The following is a 22273-nucleotide window of genomic DNA, read 5'->3' as shown; positions in this document are numbered from 1 at the left end:
ACTATTCCGCAACCTTATATTTTTGCAGTCTACTAGTTTCAACGTTTACAACGTCATTATCAAGATAAATTGAAACGTTATTGCAGGGATTCCTTTTGTATCCAAACTGAACAACCTGAGACTTGCTGATGTTCAGGGTTAGTTGGTTCTGAGAACACCATTCAGATAAGCAATTAGAGATAAGCTTACCATTGGAAATGGCATGGTCAAGGTTACTGGCAGACACTATGATATTTGTATCATCTGCATAAAGGATTGGTGTAGCTCCTTCTACTATAGCTAGCCTACTGGGGAGGTCATTGATATAAACAACAGAAAGAATTGGGCCAAGGATAGATCCCTGGGGTACACCACAAGAAACCTTGTTCCATTCCGATCTGAATTTGTCAAAAAAATATGTAGATATAAATTTAACATTCTAATAGTAGTGAAATATTTATAATTGAGGTTACCCTGGAAACCTCTTAATTTATCTGAAACTTTTTTGTAGCGTTTATGCATTAATTCACTTCTTGCCTTCCTTCTACCCAATCCCTTCCTTTAAGTCTATTTCACATGGGGCATGTAATTGCACAATCTGATGTGTGTACAATGGGGCATTCAAAATTACATCATGTAAACCAGTGAATTGCTAGAATGCATGGACGTGAGACGGCAAAATAGCCCCTTTTCTAATTTTGTTTGTGCATTTGCTCTATTGCTCGCCTAGTGGGAAATTAATGCAATTCTAACCTGTGCAGTTATGTGCCCCGTGTAAAACTGCCTTTACCCAATCCTTCCTTTACTTGCATACAAAAGAGGAATTGCTGCATGGCTATTGAATATTCATTAATTGATATCATTCGGAGACGTTCCCTTATATAAAATTGGTGGTAGAATTTATTTTCTAGGGATCGGGTTGGTGTGGTGGCTAGAGTGTTGGCTTCCCACCCCGTGGGCTCGGGTTCATATCCGGGCGGTGGCAGAGAATTTTCAGAGATGTACATGCTTGAATGTTGTGTGGAGGACACTTCAAGCACAACACTCTGTCCGTCCGATGGGACGTTTAGCCGTAGTCCCCATGGCGCCTTTTGTTAAGAGCAGGCTAATGCCAACGCCGGGTTTCTCTCCACCCTTCCTTCCATAGCCTTCCCTCATGGCACAAATGACCTCAGCTGTTGGTCGCCGCCTCCAAATACCGTGTCATTTATTTTCTCTTTCCTAATTGTGGTGTTTCCTTGATTAGGAGGAAATGAGGGCGGAGCGAAGGAGTAGGCGAGCTACGGAATTGGAGTCGGCACGCACCTCTGCGCGACTGCTGTGGGAGATGTTAGACTCTTGGTCTCGTGATGGAGGTGGTGTAGGCAGAGCTGAGGATGAGAAGGAATTGATGGCTGAGCTGCATGCCAGCTGTGGTCGCATAGCTCAGATAATTCCTCGTTTGGCTGCTGATGCTCCAGATGAGGCTACTATGTGTGAGTTGCATGTCATTTTTTATTGACCTAACAAACAAAATAGAAATATGTATTCCATTTCAAGCCCAATTTTAGTAGAAATTATCTTTCCTAATATTTTTCCATTTCTGTAAGCCCATTTTCTACTGAGAAAATTCCTTGAATCCATTGTTAACACGTAAAACCATTATAATCATCATCATTAGTCAACAATCCTAAGATTGGTTTGACGCAGCTCTCCATTTCTCTCTCCTATCCGCTAATCTCTTCATAGCTACATATTTATTCTCTTTTACATCCTTTATAACCTGTCCTATGTAACTCATTCGGGGCCGTCCCTTGCCCTTTTTCCCTTCCACTTGTCCTTCAACGATTGTCTTCATCAGACCATCGTGCCTCATAATGTGGCCAACTAAGTTGTCCCTTCTTCTGCTTAATGTTTTTAGGAGGCTTCTCTTTTCTCCCACTCTCCTTAGCACTTCCTGGTTACTCACACGGTCAATCCATTTTATCTTCAATGTCATTTTAATTGTAGAAGTTATCAGCAAAATAGTTGATACAGTTATTTGCTTTTGCTAATGAATTTTCTCAAGATCTTCAATACATAAGTTATGAAAATTAGTATGATTTAGATTGCACTTTCAAGATTATTATTGACATGATTATTATATGAGGGGTTGAGAAGTACAGGGGTACAAGTGATTTTCTTTCTAAACCGAGTTAGGTACAGAAATTGATAGAAGAAATATACAAAAACTTGGTGGCCGAGGGATATGATTGAGTCTATGTCTTGTGCTGATATTTAGTGGAAAATCAAATGCACTACCAAATACACGTATAGTAGATCTTGTTTGTTTTCTGTACCTTTTTTCTTTACCTAACTCTGTTTAGAACAAAAATCACTTGTACCCCTTGGCTTCTCACCCCCTCATAAAGTTATTTTGTCATAGTATTTGCCATTAAAAATGCATGCATATATTGTTTCCACTTTGCTTTCTGGTAAACAAACATCTTTATAAGCTTTGTGATCTTAGCAAATGGATGTTCTAAGTGTGTTTGAACAAAATTACTGGGTATCATGGAAAATACATTCTTAAATACATCAGAAGCTGATTGAAACATAAGTAACTGATATTTAAATAAGGAGAATAAGTTCTGTTCTCATGTGTGGAAACATGGAAATATCTATGACTGGTTTTCTACACACAGAGATTTCCATGATCAGTCCACAGTGAGTTAAAAATGGTTGGAGGAGGTGAAGATATTTTATTGTTGCTATTTCCTGAGCCTTATTTAGTCTTCAAAGGTGTGGGTATTTCTCTACTTGAATTTATAAATGTATAAATGTCCTCATTTTTGTTAATGAATCTGTACTTTTCTCAATGTTTTTCATTGCGTAGCTGAAGTATTGCAAACATCTGATGAACTCAACAAAGCCATGGAAAAATATAATGCTGTTATGGTACGGGGTGAGATAGCTCCACCAGCCCCAGGGGGTGCTTCGCTTTTGGATTTGAGTACACCCAGTGAAGAACAACTTCCTCCTGCTCTTTTGGAAAAGGATTTGGCAGATTTAGGTATGTTGATTGCAGTTAAGGATTGGCGGAATCAACTCTACACTTTTATGAGGTCTACCATATCCAATTAGTAGCCAAAGTGACATGATCTACAATTGGAACGGAATTTCTCATGTTTTGCCGAAATATTCCTGATTATCCAACATAGCCAACACCTAACAATAACATTTAAAGATTCTGTGTAAAGAAAAATATATTAAAATGCATAAACTACCAAATTCACATTTTGTCAAAATTGCTTATTGCAACCTTTGTAGATAGGTAAAAGGTCCAGGAAATGTTGTGTTTTACTCTTGAAGTCTTAAAATGAAAATTATTGTTCTGGAAGATTTCAGTCACAAATCATCAATAAAAATGCAATAGTTACCTCAAAAATAGTAATTAAACTTGTCTAAAATGGAACAGTTTAAAAATACACAACGCCAAAAATACTTCGTTTTTTATACTTGCTCTATGAAGTGTTTTGTACTTTTTTGTAAAAAGGAATATTTTTTCTTCTTTTGGATTGAGGTTGAGTTTTGCAATTAAATTTTTTTTCATAACTTTGTACAGTGAGTCCTCGTTTAACGTTGTTGATTCGTTCCTGAAAAAGTCGACGTTAAGCGAAACAACGTTAAACGATGCAGTGTTTCCCATAAGAAACAATGTAAAAAATTTAAATTGGTTCCTAGCCATGTTCCTAACAATCCATTTCTTCGTGAAGAATCCAGAATTTCCCGGGCGAGAATCCAAGGAGGCCAATTATCGGAGCCGTAACTTTAAGCAGACTTTGTGACCAATCGGGAGACACCTGAATCAGGCCAAAACAAAAAAAATCTGAATCTGACACTCGGAAGCACGAGGATGAAGGGCGAGTCAATTTTCGTGATGATATGAATTCTTTAACCCGGCGGAAATCGCGAGAAACCTTCATTACCGATTATTCACTTCAGCATGATAACGATTCATTCGAAACGAAACGAATTTTCATAACGAAAAGGTTGGGAAGAAGGCATTATTAAATGAAATATAAAAACTAAAAAGAAAGTATTTTAATGGCGAAACATCGATATTTTCAGTAACAGAAGAAATTTTAATTGTAAAAACTCGACCTGCAAACCTAAAACTCGACCGATCTCTCCAGCAGTTGCACCTTCTTCAATTCTTTTAATAATACCAAGTTTTTGTTCTAATGTCGCCGTTTTTTCTTCACGTCTGATGAACTACCAGGATGGCCACTCGTCTTCGTGGACCTTTTTTTTCGGTTGGAATGAGAAAAATGTTCGGATAATGGGTAAATGAGGCGATAATTATTCGCTCAGACGCATATTTAACATACGCTACCCACGCCAACCTTTTCTGTCGAGCGAAAATTACCAATCGCATTAATATAGTAATATTTACTATACATCAGATGCGCTTGCGTCCTATTCGCCATTCATTTTTTTTTCGCACATAATTTGAACAACGTTATCGCGAAGCAATAACGACGTTAAATGATCAAGGGTTTCAATTTTTGGGCAACGTTATCGTGAAACAACGTTAAACGAGGACACACTGTATTTTCAAATGCAAAATGTAATATTGTATGTAATCTAGGCCATTTGCCTGGACTGAGAGTTTCACTTCTTATTATAAAAACTTTCTGTAATTCTGCTTTATATAATCAAGAGTGAAATGTTCTTCCTTTGCACCAAATTTTCAATGCTTTTTTACAATTACAATTTACAAATTTGCTAGACAATTCAATTTTAAGAAACTTATTTCTCTAGAATATCAGTATACGTGTATATGTATAAGTACATACATGTTGCTATAGGTGCATTTCTAAATGTATGAAAGAAAGGAAATTATTTTAAGCTGAAATTGGAGCCGGTACTCCTTTTCCTTGTGAATGGGATGCAATGTGGGTGAATAAAATAAGCAGATGGCATCAATCACTACTATCTGTCACATCCTTTTAGACCCATTCCTAGATTCTCAAATTAATTATGTAATGATGCACAAAGGGTAAGAAAAAAAAGACTTTGCTGTTCCACAAAATATAATATATTTGTGACCGGTTTCGATACGGCATATCATCATCAGGAAATTTCACATATTTGTACATAGAACTTATACCCTTGAAGAAGTTAGAGGGGCGGTTGAGTGGAGGTGGGGTAAGGGGGTTTTTGGAGAGGGTAGTGGCCAGAGGGTGGGAAGAAGGGAAGGTCGGTTTAGGAAGTACGTCGCTGATGGGTCACTGCTTGGGGTAGCCGAGGGTTGTTGTGGGATGATGAAACTAGGGGGAGGTATGTTAAGGAGTGGTGATTGGTATCTGTTATGGTTTTGCGGAAAAATACTTTGAACAGTGGTGAATGGTGAGAGTACAATTGCTCATTAACTAATGTGATGCTGGGTGAGGTTTGGCACCCTAAAATTTCCAACTTGATGATACGCCGTATCGAAACCGGTCGCAAATATATAATAGCAATAACAGCAAAGTCTTTTTTTCTTACCCTTTGTGCATCATGGAGGAGTTCTACTATGTTACGCCACCCACCATTGCATTTAATTACGTAATTTTAGTGCTTCGTGACAAATTCTGCAGATATTTCAGTTTGGAATCCAAGTGCTTTTACTGAAATTTTGAAGCTTGAAGAATGTTATTTTGGCAACTGTAACTCTTTTTGAATTGGCCGTGTATAATTTTTAAAATTCTGTCATATTAGAATTCTGTTATAAGCTATGTCTTCCATAAACACTTCATAACTGAAGTGCATGTGGCCTATTAATTGCTGTGACATAGATTTTCCTCGGTTACATTGTGTTGGCAGGAAAAAATAGTGGAGGTAGAAGATTTCAAACATAATGAGAGACTAAGTATTGCATGAAGTAATGTATCTATCCATAGTGGACTTTTTTTAAAACTATAACTGGTGTATGGCGTATTGTCAGTTACTGTTTTCTTCTTTCTAGGCATTGGAACAGAATCAAAATCATTGACTGGAATCAGAGACAAAGAATTGCAGGCGGTGTTAGGTGATTTGTTTGGTGGAACTTCGGATTCTCTATCGTCAGCTCCAACAATGGGAAAGCCTGCTCCACTTCTTGTCCCACAAACTCAATCTTCGTCTGAGATCTCATCTAAAGCTGCTCTCGGTAATTTTGGCTCATTAATTATTGTATTATTTTGCTGTAATGTTCATTTATAAAAGACATTACTATTGGAATTCATTTTCGTATGGCTTTTTAATTTTTAGAAGCAACGTCTCATGTGATCTGGGCACTAGTATTAGTTTCAAGAGATCTAAAGCACTTTAATTTGGACTGCTTAACTCAGAGGCCTGATGGCAATTATGTTTTTCCATGTAGCACGCACAGTCAAGGCTGGTCAAGTTTCTTGCAAACATAATGGTTTTCAGAGTCGTGCAGTATGTGGAATAATAATTGCCAGGTTGGTGAGATGCCTCGTTCCAGATTTCAGGAGGTTCTTGAAGGCTGAAAGAATTCTCTTGATTGAGTGACTCTGGAAACCAATTTTAGCGTTTTATATTTATTAATTGAGGAGATGCCTAGATCCCTCTAGATCTTTCATATTTTGTCTCAATTGGTGATGTAGTACTCCAGGAAAATGTATGCTTAAGTCTTGAAATTTTGAGATTGTATGCCAAAAACTCGCAATTCTTCTTGTGTAAAAAAATTCATCTTATTAAATATGGGGGTAAAATTTTCAAAATTGAGATACAGGAAAATATTCAAGAGGATATACTTAATGTACCCTGAAAAATGTTAATTGGAAGGCATAAGTTTTGGGCTTGTAATCCATCACGAAAAAAGACTGATCAAGTGGGAGTTGTACTACCTCTTAATGAGCATGCTACCCTTTTTAACAATAATGGATAAAAAATTAATGGGAAATGATTGTATAATAAAACTTCACTCACATCAAAATGATATGTCTATGCACTAGTTTCCTTCATCAAAGAAAATGAAAGGCTTTGATTGTGATTCGTTACCCACCATTAGTGTATTCATAATATACAAATTATTTGGTTTTAGAAATCTCAGTTTAGACGAATTTTAATGGTCAATTTTGACCTCATTTGAAAAAAGCCAGATTGGCACCCATGTGATGCCACTCCACGTGACGTCACAGGGACCTAGTTTCTATATGATTAGATAGGCACAGAGCTCAGGGAAACATTTTGTTATAATCACCTATTAAAATTGCCTCAGGTCGGAAAGTTTCCTTCGTTTGATAGGGTATTAATAATCCTTATTTAAGCCAAGCACTACCTGCTAGCAGGGTACTCTATGCTACTGCCATGTTAGGTAGCAAGTAGCCTGCATCGTAGCAGCGTTCATAGCCTCGCACCCAGGTAGCCTCACACAGCAGCAGCCAGACGTCACACGGGCTTTTCCCAGCATTCATACTTAGCCGTCACATTTTCGTGCACTTGAAAATTTTCACTTTTCATTTAATTGTGAAAAATGGATATCGTCATTTAAAAATTTAAAGCGTGAAATATGTACTCCAGGAGCAATAATCTTTCGATTTAGGCAATGAAAAAAATAGGAAACCACCCTGTTGATATTCTGGCCTACAACAAGATTGCATGGGTGCCAATCTGGCCTTTTTCAAATGAGGTTAAAATTGACCGTTAACATTCGTCTAAATTGGGATTTCTAAAACCAAATAATTTGTATATTATGAATACACTAATGGTGGGTAACGAATTGCAATCAATGCCTTTCGTTTTCTTTGATGAAGGAAACTACCCTGTTGTCCAAGTCCTTTTTGTGTACTAAGAGTCTAGAATTAAAGGATTCAATGTAGTTTCAGCATATCAATGAATTTTGGGCTATCCAGTGAGGAAGTAGGATCACAAATACAGTCCAGAAATGTTTTTATGAAACTGTTAATGGAAAATGTTACCAGTGATACCCATTGGCAATTTTTATTTATAGTACAGTGCCTTCACTAACATGTCTCTAGGGATATCATTATATACTTTTTCATGATGGGATTTAAATCTCATATCAATCATGCAGAATTCTTGTATCATCTGTGTTAGAAATTTTGTGTACTCACAATTTCTTTCATTAATTTCAATCATTTTCTCCTGACTTTCTGCAGATATAAGGTATCCTCTTTTACCCTGGATAATTTGAATTTGATTACTGTTACCTATAAACTGATTTTATTTCAATAAAATAAATACCTTTATATTGCAGGACTTGACTCATTGGAAAGTAGCAGCTTAAACAAAACCGGAGGACTCAATGATTTGGATGCGCTTGGAGAGTCATTATTGAAACAGAGTCTTCCTCCATCAATCAAGCCATCTGGGCCTGTATTCAACAAGTAAATAATATCTTTTCTTTTTTGTCTTCAGTTCTGTATGAAAATTAATTTTTTAAGCATTTATTAATGCATTTAACAAGCAAATTTAAATAAATTCAGAATGAATAGTATGTTTCATAAGTATGAGAATAACCATTGAAATATTTGACAGCCCCTAATAAAAATATTCCTTTTTTGCAGCATGTAAAATAAACCATACAAAGTAATATTGTATTGTAATTTTACTCTCTTTAAATTTAAAAATAGCTTTTCTGTAAATTATATTGTTGAGTTGTCACACTATGGCCATGATCATATTATTTTCAATACCTCCACTATAATAGTCTCCAAGAAGTTTCAATAGTCTTCAAGCTTTGGAGGTGAGCATTTGTGCTTTGGTTACTGCCAGCTGAGCACATGCATATTGTTGGGTTCCTAGATAAGCGGGTTTGATCCGGTGGGCGATTGTTGTGCACTTGTGCAGTAGAGGTATCGTTTTGGCCGTCAATAGTTCACCTGTCATTGAAAATATTAAATAAATACTTGCAACTTTCCTCGATAATGAAATTTGTTTCAACTTAGGTTTCAGAGTTACTGCATCTTCTTGAAGACAGAAATAGTCCCAATTTCACACCATAGAAGGCTATTTCTGTTGCCACTTAGGTTGTGCATCAGTTTTAAAAAATGTCTGCAGCGCTGTGATGAGTACAATGCGATCCACTTTTTTCCAATATTTTTTCAGTATAACGTTTGTACTTGCGAGGAATAGCGTTGAAGAGTTATGAATTTATTTAATCAAATCATCATGAATGTAAATTTTGATTGACACCCGTAATTATACCTTATTTGCCCGTGAAATTCGGGTCAATTTGTTCGTCAGTGATGCGAGTGGCAACTTTTGTAAACCTGTAAGCTGAATGGCGACCTTTGACAACACATGTAGAGGCCAACTCTTTCGTAATATTTGTGATTGAAACCTAGGTCATAATAAATTTTATAATCATGTAAAGTTGCAAGTATTCACTTCGATATGGAAAAATTCCACTCCATCATGCTTGAACCTTCGGATTTTATCATTGAAAACATTTGATGCTTTTAGGGTGAGGTACCAGGTGAAACAAATTTCATGCTTAATTTTTTTCATCTGTTCATCCATCTTTTTCAGAGCCCCAGAAAAAATACCAATGAACCTCCTAGGGAGGACTTCTTCTAGTGAAAGTAGTAAAAATCCAAAGAATGATAATGAGCCATCGTTTCCTTTGATTGGAGGATCTGGGATTTTCATGGACTCTTCTTCATTATCACCGAACAAAGAGTCGTCTAAAGTATCAGATATAGAACTTCTCTCTGATTTAATGACTCAAGGTCCAGCCACTAATGCCAAGACCAATTCTGTAAGTTAAATGTTTTATAAATAAGTACGAGGTAGTAAATTATGCAACATTGTGGTCTCACCTTGGGTAACCGTAGTGATAGAAGCTGCAATGAATCATAGATAGTGCATGATATTATAGAGGCTGAGATAAATATTTCAAGTTTATTATGTTAATACATTGAACCCTACTTTTGACAGACCCATCATCGATGAAATTTCAAGCAAAGTGCCTGCCATTCTCTGCCCAAAAACCCTCCTATCATGTAAAGATTTCTGTATCTAACGAAACGTTCTACTGTGTGGTGTACATGCTCATGGAGTAAAACTTATCGTAAAATATGCACCACATTCTGTTTTTCATTCTGTAGCTGTGTCAAGTACTGTAACCAAGTATGTGGAAATCATACTTTGTATTCTCGTTTGGATATGTATGATTATGTTCCACAATGGAGATCAAGTAAAAAATGAAAACTATATCTATGCCTATATTTTAGTATCTTTCAGTTGTAAATTAATGAGAGTTAAGTTCACTTAACTTTTATATGTAAAATGTAATTTCCAAATATGGCTGACTCCCGATTATCCGGCTTTGGTTTATCCGTGTTTTGGATTATCTGTGCGTGAGTCCACACTCCTTTGATGTTTTCCGTGATCTTTATAAAAAATATAATGGGATGCATAAGCATCAGGATATTTGTATTTTAATGAAAGGCTACACTGGGCATATTATTTCCATTATAAATCCCCTTTGTAAAATGGGATTATTTTATTTAATTACTGATAAGGAATGTTTCAAGTTTACTTGTACGCCGGCTCTAGCATTGCAGACGACTATCAGCGGCTGGAAAAAAAACTCTTGATTAATTCTAGAAGAATCTATCCTCCAGAAGGAAAATGTGCATAAATAATAATGGATTGTTTGATTTACGTAAATTATAAAAATTACTTGAATTTAAGTTAAAGTTTGGATTATCGGTGTTTTCCGATTATTCCTGCCACCTTTACCCATTATTAGCCTGGACAATCGGGAGTTTGCTGTAATTGTATAACTGCTCCATTATTTCATATTTGTTGCCTGTAAAAAGAATGCATTATTTAATTTCAGGAGGCTAACAGCCTAGATTACCTTATTGGGCTGTCACTGAGTGGTGCTGCAAAAACTACTCCTATCATAAACCCCGGAAAACCACTTATTCCACAGACAGAAAGTGTGTCCACCTCTTCAAATCCAACCAGTGTCAGTGCATTCCCTAGTGCTTTGAACAATAAACCTATAGGCAGTTCGATTTCCAGTGTGTCAAAGGTGCCATCGTCTGTTGTGATACCCAATGCTGCTCCGTCAGCTAGTGCTGTTACATTCCCATCCAATCTCAGTCCAGCCCACTCAAATCCACCTCCTACAAAAAAAGCTGACAATCAATCAACTGCACAGGACAGTGTTACGTCTGGGATGAACCTTCAGAGTTTAGAGGTGTTGGTGGAGTCAGTTCTCATGGGAAGTGGTTCTACTGGTGGCAATAGGCCGAGTGATTCAGAAGGAGTCTCGTTGCTTGAGAATGCCCTGAAATCCCTCATGCAGCCAAAGGATTTGAAAGAAGTTCAATCAAATACTGTGACAGAAAAAACGAAAAGAGCGTCAGTGGATGAGGAGGGCTTGAATGGAAGTGGTGATGATGCGATGGTTAGCTGGTCAGATGGAGAAGCTGAGGTTGGGGAGAAGAAAGTGGTCCCCACCAAGGTTGCCCCCGAGGTCAAAGTGGAGGAAACAGCCAAAGTAACTAATACTGTGAAACCAATTGGTGATATTAACATTCCCCTGCAAAGGATACGGCCAGGTGAGGTTATCAGGCATGGATAGAATGTTCTGTTATTGAGTAACATTACTTTCTCTTAAGGTGGAAATAGGCTTGAAAAATCATTTTGGTTAGCCACTATTCGAACCGGGATCTTCCTTTTGCCAGTCAGGTATGCTGCCAGTTCATCTTCCTTCTAGGAAAATTTCAGACTATGTTTACAGAACAAGGTGTTGTTGTTTCAAGCCTACGTTGTGCCACAGGAGACTAAGTTTGTGCTTACAAGGTCCCTGTCAGAGAGAAAACCCCACATAGTTACTATTCAGCAACAGATGTTTTCCAATGTAATTGGGGGGAGTGTGAAGCCAAGGGGTAAAAGTGATTTTTTTTAAATACAGAGTTGGGTACAGAAATTAGGTAAAGAAAACAAACTTTCGCGCCGGACCTTCGTTGAGGGAAATTCTTCCTCAATACGAGTCTCTTGAAAGTTTTCTTTACTCCCCTGCACGAAGCTTTTTCGCGTCGACTTAAGGCTGGTTCCCTCCATAAACATTTTCGGACCCAACTCAGTGGGGCGCCGATCCCTTTCCTCGGCCTCTGTCCCAGACCCTAGAAGGATTAAAAGCCCCTTCCTAGGACGAGTCCGCGGTCAACTGGCTAAAATATTAATGCAAAATATATGCAAATATTTGTTGTTCGCATCGATTTTTTACATTCAAAATGAATTTTGTGTTTTTTTTCTGAGCGTGCAGAAATTTTAAACGAAGTTCTAACGTTCATATAGACGGATTAATATATTTACTAGTTGTTCTTTAACTCCGTTGATATTATCGTTAGAATTTTGTTCGAAATTTCCATGGGGTCAGCAAAAAAAGATAAATTCGTTTACAGCATTGGATATCAAAAGAAAGCAACAAATATTTTTTTTGGAAAACACGGCAAATAACAGTAGTTGACCGCGTGAAGAGGATAAGAAAGGGTCGACCTGAGCGGCCGAAGGAGGGACTGGGCTCGCGCTAAGGCGGATCACGAGGGGCGACCGCGTCCGTGGGTCTATTGTGCCCGCCAAGGTCACTTTTTTCGACCTATGCCGCACAGGCGCGGCATTCGTTGCTTAGGTTAGGAAAATTCACGCCGCACAGGTGTGGCATTTGTTGTTTATGGAAGAACATCCTCGCCGCACAGGTGTGGCATTCGGCGCGAAAGGGTTAAAATATATTTGAATTTGTCATTTATTTAACTAACTTCAGGTGTGGACTGCAACTTTGACATGGTAGAGGTGTAACCTTAACCTATAACGGTTACTTAAACTTGAATTTATGGCTCATGTATTTGGAATGCACAAAGGCTATTTCTTCTACAAATTTCATCCATCTGAATTTTTCCATTCATCCACCATTTTTTCCATTGATGATCATGTCAGTGTTACAAAAATATTTCATGGGCTTCACTCAGTTTGATGCTTTGTAATAGTGCATACGTTTTGAAAAAGACTTGATTTTAATCCTCAGAGCCTGTTCTTCCTTCTCTGTCAGGATTCACACTGATTCAAAGTAAGTTTTTTATTCACAACAATGTGCATCAGGAACTATCCAATAGGGAGGTATGCCCTGCTGACTGTAAGAATCTTTTCTGGTCTTCCTTTGCATTTCCAATGGACTTTTTTATCAATCACCTGATGCTACATACAGTGGAACTGTGTTAAAAGGAGTACAGGATATTGCGAGACCCCCGCCATTTCGAGAGATAGCAGTAATGCGCTGTTAGCGATGACATGAGTGAAAGGTGATACTGAGCTTTTAGTTGTTTTATTTAATTGAAAAGATTCTGCATTCTTTTTCATGTTACACAGTCAATATTGAGAATGTTAACTCAATAAATTCTTACTTGCAAGTTTTCTTGGCCATAGGCTCCATCAGATGCGTGTGCTCTTTCATTTCTTTGTTGCATATTACTCAGGCGTGTTATATTAGTCACAGTTTCTTGCAGCTTGCTTTTGTTTTACTTTTGTTTTAGTGACCTCAGCATAATATCTGCGTCATATTTTTAAAAAATAATATCAAGATAGTATCTTGTCTTATATTTCCTATTTTAATTCATATCATTTTTATTGCAGTGTCGAGGATGTATTATTTCAATGACGTCGCGGGCATAACACTCAAAATATAACATTTTTTCGAAACAGTGGCAATTTTAATGGCATCATAATGCATCCTTAACATACTCGTTAGTGTGGGTAATGAGGGTATTACATTGGATGGTAGAAAAAGTCTTCCGAGGCAGGATACCTAGTTCTACCACCTTCCACTGTTTTCGTCTGCTGAAACAAATGCGATATGTTATTTCACATAAATTCCGTGAAACATACGGGAACAATAAACGTACACCAATGGAAGCATCAAATAACCACAATACAGTTTTATCAGTAATTGGTTTAGTTTCGAGAGGAAAATACCAAAATAATAGAATGATCGCACAAATGCGATAAGTACATAGAAAAGTGGCTTGTTCGGTTGTACATTGGAATAATGATTGACAAAGCAATGCTCTGCATGTTTTTTGCTTGTAAATTTAATGGCTAGTTTGATATTAAGGTAAGGAAATTTAGTGATGCAAAAAACATTGCCTTTCTTCAGGATTTATGCTTAAGTTTCTCGGATAGAAATATCTCCGAAGCCACACCAATCCTGATCGGACATAAGAGTTTAAAATAGGTTTAATGGCTATTATTAGCTCCACCTCCGGTAAAGGGACAATTCACTGTAGCGAGTGTTTAATTGAGCACTGTGGAGTATCGTTTTATCGAGCTTGCATTGTAGTTGAAATCCCATGTCCATGTTGAAATTATTGGAATGCAAGTGGATCTGGATGGTCTATTTAACAATAAGGTCCCAGTAGGGTTGTGAGTGGTAAAGAATGTTTTCATTAGTCTACAATATGGAATGCTCTTCATTGATGCTGTGTTCTGGCACTGCCAACTTTCTTGGTTGCACCAATTTAAAGAGTACTATTGGTGTTCCGTAAGCCTGCTCTCAATGGTTTGGCAAGCCCGGAATACATGTACATCAGATTTAATTTATACATGTGTAGTTTTCAGTGTAATCAGTTCCAATCAGGCATTAAATAAGATGAAATGCCTAATTTCATTTTCTTCTACCTTCCTCATTGTCTCATTTTGATAATTATTCTTTTATGAATAGATTCACATTGCTTACAGAGTACAAATAACCTAGTACTGAGGTCATTTCTCTTATTAACTGGCTAATTAATGAAACATCCTTTTTTTGTTTGTACAGGAAAAACTCCTCCAATTGTGGCTTTGGCTGGTGAGGATGGAAGTGGCATGTCTGTAGAATTAAGACTAGGTCATGCAGAAAGTGGCCTGGAGGGACGTGAAGATGTTTCTGTTCTTGTAATTACTATAACCAGTCGTCTAGAGACTCCCATATCCAACTGCCTTTTCCAAGCAGTGGTTCCAAAGGTGGGTGATTTTATGCACACGCAGTGGGGTTGTGAGTTTGGTGGAACAAAAACTATGTGACTTATATATTACTGAATAGCTTTACTGTGATCTCTTGATATCACAAAGTCATAGAGACAAAAAATATCAGCATTTCGTTATGTCGAAATACGTAAGTTAAAGAATTTTCAATAAATTGCATTAAACTTATACTTTTGTTGTTTTAACTTCGTCTGCCTTTAAGAAATGTTTTAAACGTTTCTGGAATTTATACTTTTGGAGTATATATTTATTGTATACATTATCACAAAACAAGTATTCCACCTTGAATTAAGTAAAACACACAATTTGAAATCAATTCATCTTCTATTTCTTCCATCAAAAGTAAGACATGGTTAAATAATAAGCAAGTACGCGGTCCCCGACTTTCACACACAATGCGTTCCCGAAAACTTGTACGAAAGTTGAATGTACGAAAGTCGAACCATTGACTTCCATACTAATTAGGGGTTACGTTCCAAAAGAGCGGAATATACGTACTAAAACCTTTTTTTTTTCACGGATTTTATTTCAATTCACTAAATTTTAATAATATGTTAATAAAATTCCTCGAATCATCTAATTTCTTTCGAAAATACGCAGAAAATGTGAATAAAAGTTAAAAAAAAAAAGAACTCTGTTGGCTATCGAGTGAAACTTCCTCTTGGCGTTTAAGTTGACATTCCACATATTACGTCCACTATAAATAAAAAGATATATCAAGAATCATAACAAATGCAATTGTTGAACCCGCACTCTGGATACCTTTTAATTTTCACACATTCGGCAGGTGACATTCGTGATCGCGTATATTTCGCATGTTATTCAAGAAAGAAAAAAAGACAAAAAGATTTCGGGTGATATTTCGTACAATATCATTGCCGAAGGTGGATATGAATTAAACAGCACTCAAACGAAAAAAAAAACACAATTAGAAAGAAAATCTTACTAGTTTTATTGAAAGCTATTTGATGATGTCTAGTCAACTTTTTTGAAAAATCTCTCCAATGAAGGCTTTCTTTTTCTCTTGATGAAGGAGCCTATAGCAGGCAGTCTCTCTCCTAAATAAATCACCTAGGTTAGAGTCAACTACCAACGATTCCCTTCATTGTACACGTTTGTATTGTTCGCGTATAACCCGTTTGAAACAATTGAATGTTGGGATGCGCTGTAAACATCGCGGGAATTTAAAAAAATTACAGATCAACGTCCGAAAGACTGAATATAGCCTACGGAAGTCAAATAAAAGGTGTCAATTTTGAACGTACGAAAGTGCGAATTGTATGAAAGTGCGAATTGTACGAAAGTCGAGGACCGCCTGTAAAAAAAAACACCATAGTAAATATGTCTTTATTCATAGTTTTGCTGTGGAATATTTTGCCCTTTCGCATAAAAAGGAATGTGACTTCTTACCTGGGACCAAGGTCAAAGTTCACAATTTCAAAAAATTTCACATTTTCGAAACTCCAAAATTTCAAATGAGCTGTGCAATTAGAATTGACGTTATATTCGAATTGACATTTTTCGTTAGAATTGTCGAAACGAAATATTATCATGCTTTGTATTATTGAGAGTTTACTGTACACCAGCTAATCAGTAAGGTAAAATTGCAGAATTTGAAATCATTTGAAAACACTTTTTGGTTTTGACAATGCAAAAGCGAAAAGCTTACTCTGTATTGAGGTATCAAGTTTGCATTATTATTTTCTGTCTTGTATTTACGATTCACCCACATTATGTGGAAGGGTATAAAATTGGATTGAATAACATTGATTTGTAGAAAATTGAGCAAACCTCTCTTCACCTAAACTAGATTTTAAATCATATGATTTGAGTTAATGAGGGTGTGCTGTTCAGTTTGTAAATACCCTCTAATGATCATATAACTTTGAAACAGGGTTGTCGATTAAGATTACTTCCGGCTTCTGGGACTGACCTTCCTGCCCACAATCCATTCTTGCCTCCGGCTGCAATCACCCAAGTCATGCTTATAGCATCGGCTACAAAGGTATGGATTTTCTAAAATAATATTTTTATAAAATTCACTAACTCATTACTAACTTTGTGGTATTCCATTAGAAGTTTTCTTTGATGCGTAGCAAGGTTTTCGGGTTGACCTCCACGTCGTTTCATCGTCATGACGACAGTTTCGCCGGCGTTGCAGCTGGCATCTTCAGGTTCGAAGTGTGTGATGCAGATTTTTGCCCAGCTGCAATGCAGGCGAAACTGTCGTCATGAAGATGAAACGATGCAAAGGTCAACCCGAAAACCTTGCTATGCATGCTGCACCATCCCGACAAAAATAGTTTAAAATAATGCTGCGAAAGTCTCCATCAACAGTTTTCTTTCATATTACACTATTATAATACCACTTCTTTTTTACATGGCGCGACCCGGGTTTCGATGAATTATCATCATCTCCAGGTGCAAATTATGTTCTCCTTATCTTGTTATTGTTACCTAGTTATGTGATGAATTTTAAAACAGACACCAGAATAGGGGAAAAGGATGGGTAAAGATATTCATGTGAAACGAATATTAAAAAATTATTATTATTATCGTTATTATTATTATGAATTGTGAATTATTATTTATGACCTCCGTGAATTGGACTCTTAGAGAGCAGTTAGAGATTTTAAAAATGATTGAAAGTCAGGACAGTACTCTTATAAATGAATATCTTTACCCATCCTTTCCCATTTAATATTATTTAAAATTATTGAAGTAATTTGGGTGTTTTAAAAGTGTTATCTATCGCAGTCATTACGTAAGATTAACCTGGAATTTTGTAAAATTTCCCTGGAAAACTTGGAATTATGCATGAATTTTTCTGCTTTTATATTTTGGACACCCTGGAACTATATTACTTAGGATGATGCTATCATGCATCACGTTGCCACAGATGCTTGTTTCTTAGATACAAGCACTTATACCCATAGGTATTTTCAGCTGTTATGCTTCCCTTGCACATTCAGTGTTGCTCACGTTTTCCCTTTGTCTTTTAAGATTGTGAATGATGTGGACAATGGGGCACCAGAAAAAAATATGAAGATGTCACTTTTTCCCTGGTATATTATTTTAATCGTTGTTTGCAGGTCAAAAGACTTAAAAATTGTAATTATATTAATGACCTCTGCCAAAAATAAGGGAAATTTAGTGATGGGAAATCACTTTGGGCCTTATGAGTCAATGTGTTTCATTCTGCCTTAAAGCCATTTTACACTGGGACGTAATTGCTCAGGTCACAACTGCAATAATTTCTCATTATGGCGTGCAATTGCACGAATGCATGAACAAAATTAGAACGGGCTATTTTGCGATCTCACACCCATGCATTCTTGCATGCGTTCTAGCAATTGATGGCTTTATGTGATGCAATTTTGACTGTGCCTAAGTTCAGAGGTCAGATTATGCTATTAAATTGTCAGCGACATTCCCTCTATTATATCTAATGCCCATGTGAAATGACCTTAAGGAAAGATTCATTATCAAAGAAAATATTATGAGTAGTCAAGTCTGGTGAATTCTTTATGTTTTTAATATCCTCTCGAGTTATGTTGAATCAAAAAACCTTGTAGATTTCACATAAATAATTTTAATATCGACCAGTTTGAATCCTGTATCCTGTATTTCCTCCTGATGATGACAAAAGTAATATTAAAATTATTTCAGTGAAATCCACAAATTTTTTGATTTGAAATGAAGCAATTTCCCCAAGTACACCTCAAACTATCCATCTCTCTAGTAATTTTTTTAAATTATGTATTTGTTTCTAGTCACCCAGCCAGTACAGGGAATGGGTGAAATATGAGTGTCATGAGGATCCTAAAAGAACCCTCTACTTGGTCTTCAGCAAAGACAAAATTTTATTCAATCCAGCGACATGATTTTGCTTTTATATTACTTATGAGTGTCAATTTAGAAAGCTTGGCATCATAATTTAATTAGTTTTCATGTTATTTTAAATTTAAAATAAATTGTATGGATATCATTTAAGGAATATGCATTCCATTTCAACATCTTGTGTCTGCTTTTCCCAAGTATTTACCCTTCTGCACATCTTTGGCAAGGGTAGTTTAAACATCTTGTTTATATGGTCCAATGTGCTTGGATGGAATATCTTTTCTGTTGCATCGAGTTGTAATTTTATATCTTGAACTAAAATGTTATATGCCATTGATCTTGATTTACAATGCTAGGCTCTATTATATCTGGTGTGATGATTTCATCCACATGTTTGCTTGTGGCTTCAATGTATAAAGAAGCGTTCATATTGGCTCTGTTGGCTCTCAGGAGCCAATAAAAAATGCCAAGTAAGGGTACCACTTATTAAATCATGTGGAATTTAGGTATAAAATCGTTTCAGGCTTGCTTTTGCGGAATTTTGCTATATCCGTGATAAAAACACAAATGGTAATTTCCACACTATTTAATACAACACTCAATTCCTTGAAAATGACGTAAAGTGTTGAAACCATGGTCGGTCTTTGAGTGTTGTATTAAATAGTGTGGAAATTACCATTTGTGTTTTTATCATGGAATTTAGGTGTTTATCTCAGTTGAATCCCAGCTGAATCCTTATTTTACATCATGTGACCCCACGAATTATCTTGTTATGAGTGCTTAAACAGATTAATGTTGCTCTCCCTGGTGTTCTCATGCTGGATCCACACTAGATCCTTCTTTATGAGATACATAGTAACACCATATTATGGGTTTTTATCCCTATATCAAAAGATACTACTCTGCAATTTTTTTTTAGCTATTTACCTTCATATCCCTCGTATGATTGTTGAGACTCAATTCTCTCGTAAACGAGCTTCCTCTGCTTATGGTTATTCACAGGAACCTATATGCCTGAAGTGGGTGCTTAGCTACGTAACAGAAGATGAGGAGACTGCTACAGAGATGGGAGAAGTTGCAAAGCTTCCTTTGTCGTGAGATTGGACTTAGTCATGTACTCTTCCACCTAAAGATCTGTTGTTTCTTTCACAAACTATGATGTTTCCATTGTTAGGGTGGTATTCACTGACAAACTGTTTGGACACATCCATATGTATCTGGTTCTATGTCGCAACGCATTATTTCCCTGTCTTCCCAGTGTAAGTTTTTGTTACTTTGACTGAGAGCAGTATCTATTGCCCCCATGAGCATGAATTCCATTTTGTTTTCAATGTGTGATTATGACCGTATCGGAGGAACATATTCATGGCTACCTCATACCTAAGCAAATAGCATGTTATGAGTCAAGTGGAAATTGGCAGGAGAGTACGTATGTTCATGTGTTACTTTTTAATTGATTTATGTAGCAGTGGTGTATAAGACAAAAGAGTTCTTAATATGTATCTGAAAGAATGTTTTATTCTAACCTCACCAAGAACTATCAAATGGTTTAATTTTATGAACTTGTTCACTTTAGAGTTTCTGAAAGTTATTTTTATATGTGTGAGATTTTATGTGATGGGGGCCCTTTGTGTTCTTGGTGGTTTATTATCTCATTTTTATGTTGCTAGTCTGCTATAAATTTGTATTGCATAGCATCATCCTAGTCGTCCGTTAAGTTGATAATTAGTGCTTGTTAACTCTCATACCTTTCATTGGTTGATATTCTTTGATATTCAAAGCCTTAGACTGAATATTAACTACCATATTTTTCAGGTTATAAGGTGCCCTTACCTGTTAAATGGGTCACAATGCTGATCTAGTGTTTTCCGAAAAGTGAATTACACCTGTTTATTCTTTGATTTTGCTCTCTATGAATTAAAGAAGAATATAATTTAAAGATAATTATGAATTTGGCATTATTAAATGAACCAAAAATACTCTTTGGGTAATTTTTTTGGACTCGCTAATGCTTGTGGGATACTTAGCTGCACTATTAAATGAAGCCAGGAAAAATAGTAGAGATCAATATTGTATCCATAAATAAAATTCAAGCATTAATTATAGCCAGAGGTGTATTAATTTATTTCCTGAAGTTCCAGAAATTGGTGTAAAATAAGTACAAGGAAAATTGGTCAACATTTGCTTCAAAAATTTAACTGGAATCACAATTAAAGTTTGACTTAATATCTGTGAATTTTCAAAATCCTGGTAGAATTTTAAATAAGCCTAGTTATTTCTGTAGTAAAACTGCTTTGTTTTAACTTTTGAGCACTTACATAGGCAAATGGATACAAATATATGGATTGACAATGCTGAATTTCAATTAGGAAGAACTAGGAATATACAAGCCAAATCTGCTCTAGGCTTTGATCACATATGGATAGATGCAAGGCGATACTCAGCCTATTTTTAACAGCAGTAGGAACATCTTATAGGCTGGAAAATATGGTATTTAACCATCTTCTTCATTGTGACTAATTCATATTTACTATCACAACTAAGCTTTCAATTGCCTAATGCCAGTTAAATCAATTATATGTATTGGAGTTGAGTAGATGGAGATATTATGTTAACTAATGATCCATAATTTATTTAATCTCTTGGAACTTTTTTATGTTTCTGAAATTCTAAATCCTTTGTTGCTAAATTACTTTTTGAATTCATAAATTGTTTTAAATGACAGAAGTGCTTTCATGAAATAAATGCATTACACTATTTATATATTTTAGAGGAAAAGAGTTAGATCTATGTATATTCTTTTAATGGTGTGTTCACAAAATCAACTAGGTGATCTCCGATTTATGTATGTTGTACATTTGTTAAAAGTGTTTAATTATATGGATATACTATCAGTATTAAATTTTAGGTTTGGGAACGTGAGCACGAACACTCGGCTTTATTGTGGAAATTATGAATACCTTTGGGTTTTGAGTTGCACTTCTTTGTTTGGTTGTTGCGGATTGTCCAAATATTTTTGTAATATTTTTTCTAACAGCTGTTTATTGCTTGAACATGAAGCTATTATTCCTCCTGTAAGTTTAACCACCAATGAAGCATAATTATGTCATCCTCCTAAGTTAATACAAAAATGATTACTGTGCAATAAAAGCTTCATGCAATTTAAAGTTATCTGAAGCCTTTCATTATCCTCCTTTCATTATCCAAAACTAAGTTGAAATTCGTGGAGTTTTGTCTTCATTGTCTGAAGTAGCAATACCTTCTTTTTGGCTTTATTAATTGCCAATTCATTCTCTTTCCTAGCCTTTCTGATGGAGTCATTGTTTAACAATGATTTTAATTTCAAAAGGCTAGCCAAGTCTCACTTGAGGGCATGATTTTTTTAGAAGTACAGATAGACATGTGAGTCCTCTTTTTTAGTGTAATTAAAGGAGGTTTTTCTGCAGTT

At 36.1% G+C, this 22273-nt stretch overlaps 1 protein-coding gene across 1 annotated transcript in view; it reads left to right on the top strand.

Moving 5' to 3' along the window:
* LOC124164903 (ADP-ribosylation factor-binding protein GGA1) overlaps positions 1-21996 on the top strand; it is a 38956-nt gene extending 16960 nt beyond the window's left edge. The window contains exons 5-13 of the mRNA XM_046542133.1: positions 1226-1454; positions 2834-3010; positions 5948-6130; positions 8207-8336; positions 9481-9709; positions 10796-11525; positions 14780-14964; positions 16880-16990; positions 19828-21996. Coding sequence (XP_046398089.1) covers positions 1226-1454; positions 2834-3010; positions 5948-6130; positions 8207-8336; positions 9481-9709; positions 10796-11525; positions 14780-14964; positions 16880-16990; positions 19828-19923 — 2070 coding nt within the window. The 3' untranslated portion in view covers positions 19924-21996. The remainder of the gene's footprint in view (positions 1-1225; positions 1455-2833; positions 3011-5947; positions 6131-8206; positions 8337-9480; positions 9710-10795; positions 11526-14779; positions 14965-16879; positions 16991-19827) is intronic.
* The last annotated feature ends 277 nt before the right edge of the window (positions 21997-22273 follow it).

Source organism: Ischnura elegans, chromosome 9, assembly GCF_921293095.1.
Source record: "Ischnura elegans chromosome 9, ioIscEleg1.1, whole genome shotgun sequence".
NCBI classification, from domain to species: Eukaryota; Metazoa; Arthropoda; class Insecta; order Odonata; family Coenagrionidae; genus Ischnura; species Ischnura elegans.
This window is presented reverse-complemented; position numbering and strand designations above follow the sequence as displayed.